At 48.0% G+C, this 10974-nt stretch overlaps 1 protein-coding gene across 1 annotated transcript in view; it reads right to left on the reverse strand.

Moving 5' to 3' along the window:
* Nucleotides 1–10974, reverse strand: part of RNF121 (ring finger protein 121) — a 22826-nt gene that overhangs the window by 11621 nt on the left and 231 nt on the right. Inside the window, exons 2-3 of the mRNA XM_019530475.1 lie at nt 3708–3745; nt 2190–2331 (exon numbers count right to left, since the gene is read on the reverse strand). Of these exons, the coding sequence (XP_019386020.1) occupies nt 2190–2331; nt 3708–3745 (180 nt within the window). The remainder of the gene's footprint in view (nt 1–2189; nt 2332–3707; nt 3746–10974) is intronic.

Raw genomic sequence — 10974 nt, forward strand, 5'->3', positions numbered from 1 at the left:
TGACCTGCCCCTAATGAAACTGTGCTGGTTGCCCTTGAGCATCGTCCCTGAAGCCGGCCCATCACAGATGTGCTCCTTGATGATCTTCTCAAAGAGTTTCCCTAGGATTGAGGTAAGACTGACCAGCCTATAGTTGCCTGGGTCCTCCCTGCTCCCTTTTTTAAAGATGGCAACCACATTGGCTGTCTTCCAATCATCTGGCACCTGGCCCGAGCATCACGCGCGCTCGTAAAGCCTTGCCAAGGGCCCTGCAATAACCCCTGCTAGCTCTCTCAACACCCTGGGGTGGAGAGCATCTGGACCCGCTGATTTGAATGCGTCCAGCCCCTCCAGAAGCTCTCTAACCCCGTCCTCCCCAACCTGAGGTCTGGAGGCGTTCCCCTCGAGCCCGTCTTGCATCGTGGTGGGGGAGTCCCATTCCTCCCTGCACAAGAAAACGGAGGTGAAGAATTGGTTAAAGACGTCTGCTTTCTCCTCTGGCGCAACCACGAGATTGCCCAGAGAATCTTGCAGGGGACCCACGTTTCCCTAGTGCTTTCTTCATCCTCCCTACATATTTGAAAAGGATCTTTGATCTTGGATGCTAGTCCTAGCTCTATGTCCGCCTTACCTTTCCTGACAGCCCCCCTACAGGACCAAGCAGAGGAGGTATACTCTTTTTTGAAGACAGCACCCCCCCTTTCACCGGTTGTACTCCACCTTTTTGGCGATCAGGCATTCCCGTACACCCTTGGTGAGCCAGGGGGGCTTTCAGGCACTCTTGCCCCGCTTGCTTCTTGTTGGAATGGTCACCCCTTGCGTGCTGAGTATCGTCTCCTTAAGGAACAACCACTCATCTTGGACACTGAGTTTCCCTGCCCTCAAGAACCCCAGCGCCTCCCCCACTAATCTCCTCAACTTGTTGAAGTTGGCCCTCCTAAAGTCTAGGGCTACCGTCTTGCTGCTGGCCCTTGACACCCTGCGCTGGATGGTGAATTCCAGCAAGTGATGATCGCTATCACCCAGGTGGTCAAGAACCTGGAGGCCCCTTCCCAGGTCCTTGCCTGTGGCCAGGACCAGGTCCAACAGGGCATTTCCTCTGGTGGGACTGTGCACCTCCTGAATTAAGTGGAGGTCCTGTATCTCGGCCAGGAACCTCCTGGAACTGTCCGACCTGGCTGACTGCTCCTCCCAGCAGATGTCCGAGTAATTTAAATCACCCATGACAACTACATCCCTTGCCTTAAGTGCCTCTGCAAGCTGGCCTGAAAATTTCTGGTCCAGCTCCTCCCCTTGGTTGGGGGGGTCTGTAATAGACCCCCACCTTTAGACCCCTCTCCCCACAGCCCCCTTGTATCTTGACCCAGAGCACTTCAGCCTGCCCCTCCTCTGACCCCATTCTGCTGGCAGAGGATGTGTATTGCTTCTTGACATAGAGCACCACACCCCCACCTTTCCTTCCTTCTATATCCCACCTCTAAAGCCTATAGCCCCTAATGCTGTTGGGTGTTGAGGCCCAGCTCAATGAACTATATGGCAAGTCATGAGCATTTTGGCTTTGGACTAATGTCATGCATAGGTTGTGCTATGTATCAGTAAACACAAAAGTGCTGCTTAAAAGTGTTTATGGAATACCTGTGCTAAAATCTGGAGCAATTTCAAAAACGGGGAAAATTCACCATTTCTGGATGAACTAAGTCTATGGGTGCCTATAGTAATTTACATGTGTTTATTTCAAGGTCACCGTTTTCAGATTTTCCTGGCCTTCCCTGTGCTCAAGGAGAGCAGGGTCTGTCAGTAAGGGGGGGAAAAAAGGGAAGGAGTGAAGGGCAAGGGGCTTACCTGATCTCCCAGATTTATTTTCCCTGCTCTAGCAGTGGGATGGGACCAAATCAAAGGCGAGCCTCCAATAATTAGATTCTATACATGTACCTGGAAAATTATAACAAATTTATACTTTTTCTATATACTGAATCTAATCTAATTATTTTTTTTGAGGGGTGGGGGGGGGTGTCATCTTATATTCAAGTAAATACAGTAATTCTGTGGCCGAGCTGCACATCTCTATATACGGTTCTGATACACTCTTGGAAAGAGCTGGCAAGGGATGTTTCAACATCAAACAGCAGAAGAGTGACAATTCATGTGCTCAATAGCTAAAGGTTTAGCCTCAAAGCCAGAGGGTGGACAAGGTGGAATCAGATGCTTACATTGTAGGAGCGAGGGTGCCTCTGTTTCCATTGTACCAATAGGAGTTGTGCTACTACTAACGTGGCGATGAGGATGAGGACCATTTCTGCATGCATCGCTTCGTGACCACGGTGCTTGGCATGCATCCGAGCATGCTCGACCCTGGAATGAGAACAAGGCAGGTCAACTTGGGTGTGAATCAGGTCCCCCTAAACACACTGAGCTACAGTGAATGGCTTGGCAGGAGTTTGTGTGGGGCCAGGAGGACTATATTGGAAGGGGAGTGGGGGGTACGTGGGTACTGGAGGGTAGGGAAGCATGCTGCTGTTGACAAGCTGAGAGAGGCAGAAAAAGGCACATCTGTTCTGGCTTGGATTTAAGTGCTATAAAATGTTAAAGAAATGCCTGCCTCCTGCTCTTTGCAAACAGGGCAGATGATGGAAAATGGGGGTTAGAAGGGACCTCAGGAGGTCATATCTAGTCCAACCCCCTGCACAAAGCAGGGCCGGTTCCAACTACTTCATCCCGGTCAGGGCTTTGTCAAGCCAGGCCTTAAAGATCTCCAAGGATGGAGACTGCACCACCTCTCTGGGTAGCCTGTTCCAGTGATGTTAAGGGTTGGGTTGGTGTTCCCACCTGCTGGGAGCAAGGAGAAGCAGACTGCATCTCTTACAGGTACTGCCTGGCACTGATTATGGCAGCATTTGTTTCTGAGGAAACTCCCTCCCATTTATGTTTGTTGGGCAAATATTGGACAAATGAACTAATGCTCAGAAGAGATGCAGCGAGTCAAACAGAATGGGTGAAAGGCTCTTTCACTTCAACTTTTTGAAGCAAGTTAGTTCTCTCCTGCTCACTCAACTGAAGAGGAAAGCAGCCCCAAGGAACACACGATTTGCATAATGTAAAAGAATGACAATTCAACCTGCTTGTTGTGAGAGGAACAGAGACCACAGGCCCAAGCTGCTATATCCCACCTTGAGATGAGAATCATCACCACAGCAGAAGAGCAGCCCTAACAAACTGAAGGCCCAGCATGCATCTCTCTACTTCTGTTCACGGCAAACTCACTGCTACAGGCCCAGGATGCAGTGGCCTATCATGAGAAGGAAGCCAGGAGCTTTTATAACAACAGAGTCTAGTCAACCTACAAGCCAAGACTTGCAAGCAATGCATGGGTTGGAGAAGTGAGCACAATGTGAATCAAAAATACGCATTTTCAGTTTAAGGAGCCTTGAGAATGTTTTACGGATAAATGTTCAAAGAAGGCTGGTCTCGTTATGCTCTTACAAAGAAGCATCTAATTAAAATTTGTGTGCTTAACAGGAAGGGTGGATTAAGTAGCAGTCAATGGGGCTGGAGACTGAGCTGGTGGCTCAGGACAGGTGACTTCCTCACTGTAATGAGGCAAGGCTTTTTTAGGCACATAGGCTTTACATTTCAGGACAGGCCTCCTTTGCTGTGCACTGTTGGTAACATCAACACCGCACACTGGGGAAGTCCAGTGAAACACAAGCTGGCTGCACCCCACCACTCACCTCCATTTCTCCTCTGGAGACAAATGTGATAGATCAACCTATGGAGGAAAAGCAGTCAGTTACTGGAGTGTGACAGTAGCAGTATCAGCCTGGGGAAGATCAGTGTAACATTTATTTCTCGAATAGAAAGGGGTTGGTTTCTGCACTGCTTGAGCAAACATTTCCTGTCTAAATGCTGGCACAGACATTTTAATTGGTCCCAAGTGTCCAGCTTCTTATGCATCCCTCTTAGCACCTGATTCGGACTGCAGGCAATGCTAGAGATAAACAGCTAGCTGTAACTGTCACAGGATCTTCTTCGTGGAAGTGCTTCTGAAATTCAAACCAATAGGTTAGGAAGAAAGAGGGACTCAAAGGGGAGGGGGTACGTATTAACCACAACCCCACTTTCTAACCATTCTGCATCCAAGACAGAAGAGTGCAGCCAGCTGCCGTCTTCTGAATATTAGCCTTTGGCAACCCAGAGTTCACACCAGTGCCTTACAGCCTGGGCACTGCCACGAGTTTTAAAGAATTAGAACTTCGCACAACTCCACACAATTGTTACATCACTTGTGCATCTCTGGCTGTGCGCACAAGCACACCGCTCCGTGAGCTGGGCTATGCAGCTTGGGATCCTAAACTATGCCCTCAGTGGGGGGCCAAACTTTTTGGCAGGCTTGCCACAAATTAGCCCCACTCCCCGAAGGCCACTCCCATCCCCTTCCCATGACTGATTTGCTGCCCTGCTTTCCTCTCCATGCCTTCTCTGCAGCTGTGCTGCCTGTCCTCTCCCCATTCTGCCAAATGTGCAGGCTGTCAGCTGCACAGAGGCTGCAGGATGACCGCCGTGGTGTAGTGCCTGGGAGCTGCAGTCAAAGACCACGACACCCACTTGGCAAAATGCAATGCAAACACAGAATTATAAGCCATTGCCTGCATTTTCTCTGGGGCAATCTAAGTAAATGGCAACAGGAGCAGGCTGATGCTGCCGTCCATGGAGGCAGCATTATTTAGGGGGTGGTCTCCAGACAACAGCAGCCTAGCCCTCGTCAAGCACTCCTCAGAGGAATCACAGAGGAAAGTTTCAGGAGGGATTTAACTGAGAACCATGAAGGAGCTTGGCAGATAGTTCTCAGAAGCACGTCTTGGGCACAAGGAGCAGCACAGATGTCAGCATGAAGCTGCTCATTTTAAAATGAATGTGCAGACGAGCGAAGCCAGCAATGCAGACTGACCAAAGGGGGAGTCTCCACCTCAGAGGCTGATGCTGCTAACAATCTTTGCTTCACACAAATTTAGCACAGCCCTGCCATCCTGAGGAAGCTGGGGATACAGGCTTGGCTCAACAGACTATGGTGACCATAAGGATCACCTAGTCTGCACCACACAGGCCAGAGGATTGCACCCTGTGGTTCCTGCACCCAGCTCCTCCTTTGTAGGCATCTCTCCTAGAAGCATTTAGATGCTTGTCAAGCATCACCTGCAGCCCTGGGTGGGATACTTATTCTCCGGGTTAACATTTTTGCTTACTTCCAGTCACTACATCTTGTTACGCCCTTGCCTGTTACGTTAGAGCCCTCGACTATGAAATCCTTTCCCCGCCGCACAGGTACAGCTGGGTAGAGGATCTTAGCCCTCCCTCACAGTAACACAAACATGGTCATGACAGGATGCGGTGAATGAAACGCCAGCCCATTTCTGCTTACCCTGAGCTCTGTTTATATTGCTAACGGTTAAACCCAACAGAAGCAACTCGCTTGGGGCCAAAACCAACTGACAGTCGCAAGGAGCTGTTTATAAAACACCAGCTGCTTAAGTATGTGGCAACATGCTAATGGAGTCAAGGAACCAACATGCTATTTGGACTGATGCTTGGGTTTTCCTCCCACTGGGTTATAGTAAATAGCAAAACTGCTCTGAAGGACTTACAAGTGAGGCTGCCCCACATACAGGTGCTAGGCCACAGCAGCTCAGTTTGAAGGCAGGTCATGCCAAGGACTCTTAGCAAGCATTTCTGCAGTTGCAGCACTGGCCCTGAACGAAGCTCCACCTTGCTTCAATGCAAGAGCATTAATCAAGCAGGGGCCTCCCCGGTCCAGAGTAAACCTTTACCCTTTGTATCTTTTCATATCAGCACTGTACAATAGAGCTGACTTCTCCCAACATTTTCTTCAGACGAGATGTAGGCCTAACGTCTTACAGAGAGGCATTAGCCCCACTGCCCTGACTAAACTCCGGCTTGGGTGAAATCACACTGGCTATTTCAGCTGGCAGTGTTTTCACCTCTGCTTCATCCCAAGCCATTAATACTGCTGCTGTGTGCCATTGCAGAACGACTGAATTACAAGAGATTTAGTTCCCAGTGGCTTTGAAAAGTATTTTTGTGTGAAGCAGATGGGAGATACAGCGATATGAATGCTCCCATTTAAGTTTCAGGGTTTGCCTAGGAAGTAGGTGGTGAAGGTTTGATACTGAATATCAACGTGAGACCCCACGCTCTTGAATCACAAGCAGCCACGCTGTTTTTTTTGTTAAAATAATTCCATTTCAGGGGTGATCTGATAAACAGCTGGTGCCAAGAAATTCAATACAACAGAAGACCTGGCTACAGCTCACTGAGTAGGAGAAACACAAAAATGTAAGGCTGTGTTTCTCAGCACAACTCAACTTTGAATTGCTTGGATTTTGCAGATGTGGGGAAGTTACTGACATTCCCCCTGGAACTGTGGAAGCTTATTTAATCAAGCACGAGACAGAGCTCCACGTCTCCATGCCCAAGATGGATTTCTGAGCTGGTGCCAGCATGCTCCTGGCCCATCCAGGTAACCTACCACTGATCTAGTCTGTGCCAGGGAGCCTTCAAAAAATGTCCCCGTTGCAGCTAAAACCAAATAGTTCAACAAAATAAGGAAAACAAAAATGAGACCATTTCTTGGGTCCAGCCTATTTTGCATTTTCTGTATTAAGCCACCTAAAAAAACAAAACAAAACTGTCAACACCTCAAAGGGAGGGAAGTGCTACCAATCTACAGCTAGAGAAACAACAAGATTTGGTCATGATCTCCCAAAAAATAACTGGCAGAGCAGGTACCTGAGTCTGGATCTTCAAGTTGCAGACTACTGCTTCTAAATTGAGTTACACTCAGCCTAAGTAGTATGACTGTCAATTTAGCCATGAACACTTGTCCCTTGTCATGCATGGTACCTAGCGACAAAAAATGAAAGCCCTTGGTGGGTCACCATGAATAACCCTGTCACTGTATAGCAACTGAAACACCCAAATCCATGCAATACAATTAAATCAGATTTATTTGTAGATTAGAAATCCAGAAGACTAAAGCAATCCAGTTCAATTTCCTGAACAACAAACCAGAGAGGGTTCCCTGCTTCATTCTTTTAACTTCTCTTTGATCCAGAGCACCTCTTTTTAAATAGGCATCTAATCGTGATCCAATATAAATCACTGCAGCCACTGGAAAGTGATTAGTTACCTTCACTGTTATGCAATCGGGTTTTATTCCTCATCTAAGCCTGGCTGGCTTTGATTTCCAGGCAGTGAATCTTGTTACAGCTGTCTGCTACACTGAAGGGCTCTCTGTCATCAAGTTTCTGCTCCTTACATAGGTCTAGAAAGATCAGATCACTGCTTAATCATCGTCCTCTCCCTGCTTAGCTAAGTAGGCCGAGTTGCTTGGGTCTCTCTCTGTAACATATACTTTCTAATCCTTTAGTCATTCCAGGGGCTCCTCACTAAACCAATTTCACAAAACCTTTCTGGTGTTGCTGGACACAGAGTTCCAGTAACATCTCCACCAGTATAAATGCTTTCTTTCTACAGGGGAGGGCATGGGCGGAAATCTCAGTATACCACATCCTTCCACCTCTCCCCATGGCAAATCACACTGCTGAGTGCTAGCCCACCCAGAGAAGCAGATGCAAATCATGTTCACACATGTGTATTTTATACAACAGATTGCTCTGTGCAACAAGCACAGAGATGGAGGAAAGTTTTCAGTTCCACATAATGCTTTACAGGGCAGTTCAAAAGCAGGATAAAATGCACAGAAACCAATGACCAGAAACAAAAGGACAGTCCCAGGATGCACATTTTGTACTGTGAAACAAAACAATCACCAAAAAATGCTTCTTTTCTGTAAACCCCTACTATAAATGTCCAGCGATCCAGGAGACGAGCAGTATGCTTACTACAAGCTCTACTACACATTGGTTTTGACCTCATGCTACTATGCCTGAGAAAGAGCTAAGGCAGACCTGTAGATGGAAAAATAAGCAGTCATTCCATTTAGTTATCTAGCAATGGACCTTTCCATGCCAAATACTACCTAAAGCTGTAGTATTTATAGATACCAATTATGACCAAATGCAGAATAAGGTGCACATTTCACACCTGAACAATACTGTACCTTGTCGGCAGGCAGTATGTCCTCTAATGTTATTTGTATTTATGCAATAAACTTTAATCTCAAACAATTTCAGAGCCCATATACACACACACTGCCATTAACATGCTGCCAAACTCTGGTGTGGGAGATGGCAACTGGGCAGATAAGCTGCGCAACATTATATTCCAGGACAAGAAGTACCAGCCAAAAAGACTGGACTTCTTGGAGAAACATCACAGCATCTTTAACATCCCTGAAGAGGTACTTTTTAATATGACATGAGAAGAATCCACATACAGCGAGCTCATTATATGCAGCACAGAAGGCTGATGGGCTGAGATGACTGCTGTAGTTTGAACCTGCAGGGAGCACAAATAGCTCAAGTCCAACTCTTATAATACTAAAACATGCATAGTTCTACAGGCTAACCGCTGATGCACAAGATATGCATGAAACAAAGGTATGCATGTCTCTGAGCCCTGTAAGTGGGGCAGTGGTCAATCAGATTCACACCCAATGCTAATCTTCCTTTAGAGAGGCAGACAGGGCTGCTCCATTTCCCTTCCCAGTGAGTTTCTAATGCCTTGGAGTCAAACTGATCAATGGGGAGCTCATTTAAAAGGGTCAGACCACAGTCACCTCTTTCATGTTATCTCATGACAAGAAAGATATCTTGCAAGTCCCACCCAGCTGCTGATACAGAACTGAGCAGCTTTTGAGAGCCTGTAACTAGCTCTACCTTCCCATGATTTTTCCTTCAGTGACAGAACTCAGCCCTAGCAAGAAAGATGATTTTCTTTTTGTGAATATCGAAGTAGTGAAGCTTATGGTTTCACAGGGCCAAGCATGAAGCAATCAGCTGGATATAGTAAGGCAAGCTGCTGGATTTTGTCTGGCACCTCTTGAACGGCTGACTCCGATGCATTCAAATACAATCTGGTGCCTTGCTCCTGCCTTATTAGTAAGACAACACAGACACATGCAAGATGCATATGCCACAAGTTCATATTTAGCCTCTGCACAAAGAGACTGTTGTTGAAGACATTCAATTATAAAAAAGGAACCCTTAAAAAGTCCACGTGGGTCAGACATTTCTTGCGCTTGTGCAACTTCCCAAAGGGACCAAACTTAGCACGTGCTGAACACAAGAGAGAAGCTTGAATCCTTGGTCTTAGATTTAACAGCCTGCAGAGTTCAGCCCCCAGCATCACAGATCTTTTTCCCTCTTCCACTTAGTCCATCTCCTCCCATGCCTCTTCTCATAACCACCTTCTTCCTAGGGTACTGATCCCCTTGGAGCAGCATCCTGTTTCCTGTGCTATGGCCACCTTGTCCACTTCAAGTTTCCTCCACACATACTTACAACCTTAAGCCTTCTAATAACACTCTTTTCTAAGAGGCCGGCTCCCTCTAGCTATCACGTACCGAGTGTACTGGATATCTTCATTGCTAACAAGCGTCATGAGCCAGAGAGCAGGTAATTTTAAACATTTCTGCCGTAATTAGCATGCTGACTGGTAGAACTGTGCCTGAATAGAAGGTGCACAAAGAAACTACTAACACACATATGGGTACCTTGCAGTATAGTGTGCAATGATGGAGATACTGTACCATTATGCCAGTTTAATTAGATCCTTCAGGTCATTTTAAATGGACACACCTCCTCCACCAATCTATGACAGCTCTCTTCCACTCTGGATCATCCATGACACATTGCCCAGAGCCTGGTAGGTGCTTTACTTGCCTGCAAGATGCATGCTGCATACAGGATGCACATACTTTCATCTTGCTTTTCCCCACACAGAAACCCACTAGCCCAGCTACAGTCACAATGAGATGAAGAGACAAGCACTAACCCAATACTCTGACACTGCCCTGACAAACGAGGCAAGCTCTTAAGCAGGGGATTAAACTCTGCACTGCTCCGAGATGCGAGGGCACTAACATCTGGTGTCATGATCCCCTCTGTGATCCTGCTTACCTAGCGCAAATGGCATAGCTGGCTATACAGAGCCCAGGCACAGAGCAGTCATTATGAAGATTAACAACAATGCTGTGTTTTAAAGACAAGGGCAGCTTTAGCAAGTGCCATGGCTCATGGCTGTGAGAGATCCCAGTTAACAGTGAAGGGTCTTATCTGCTGAGGAGAAGCCAGCAAGCAGGGACTGTTACAAGAGAGAGACGAAGCAGCCAATCTTATGTTAGCGCTGTGATGTGATTCTGCACCTGGTGATGGTTGTAAGAGAGAAAGAAGCACTGGGAACAAAGACAGCAAGAGCATGCCTGTGCCCCTAACTCCAGACAGCGTCGATCTGCTGACCACCACTTCACCTGCCAGCTAGGCCCCCTGCCTGCCAAGAGCAGAGCACTAACACTGGCCCTGAGCCCCTGGGGGCAGACCCTGGCTCATCTTGCTTACTCCACCAACACGGCAGGAATGACTCTCCTCCCCAGGAGAAGCTCATGAGATGTCCCACCACCACGCTCAGCAGAGAGAAAGTGCAGAGAGGTGTCAGCAGTGACCAGAGGGAGCAGAACTTTCTGCTGCGGTGCACTGCAACCCCAGACCCCCACAGCACGCTGGGACCTCAGAGCTCACCCAGCAATTCAGACACCAAGACCCCCCAAAGGAGTGGGGTGATGTGGCTTGGTGGGCAAGACTGCAGCCCCCACAGGCACCTCCCAGCCCCCACCAGGAACTGGGGCAGGCCCCCAGCACCCTGGAAACAACCTGGGCCTGGGAGTGCCCGAGGGAAGGTCCCCAGTGCTGAGGGCCACGCTCCCCTGACACCCAGGGATGCTGCTCCTTGCACGCCCCAACCCAGAGACCCTGCCCCCCTCAGGGCTCCACTCACCACCTAGCACCCACCCCAGCACTGCCC

Source organism: Crocodylus porosus, unplaced genomic scaffold, assembly GCF_001723895.1.
Source record: "Crocodylus porosus isolate Cpor-Errol unplaced genomic scaffold, CroPor_comp1, whole genome shotgun sequence".
NCBI lineage: Eukaryota > Metazoa > Chordata > Crocodylia > Crocodylidae > Crocodylus > Crocodylus porosus.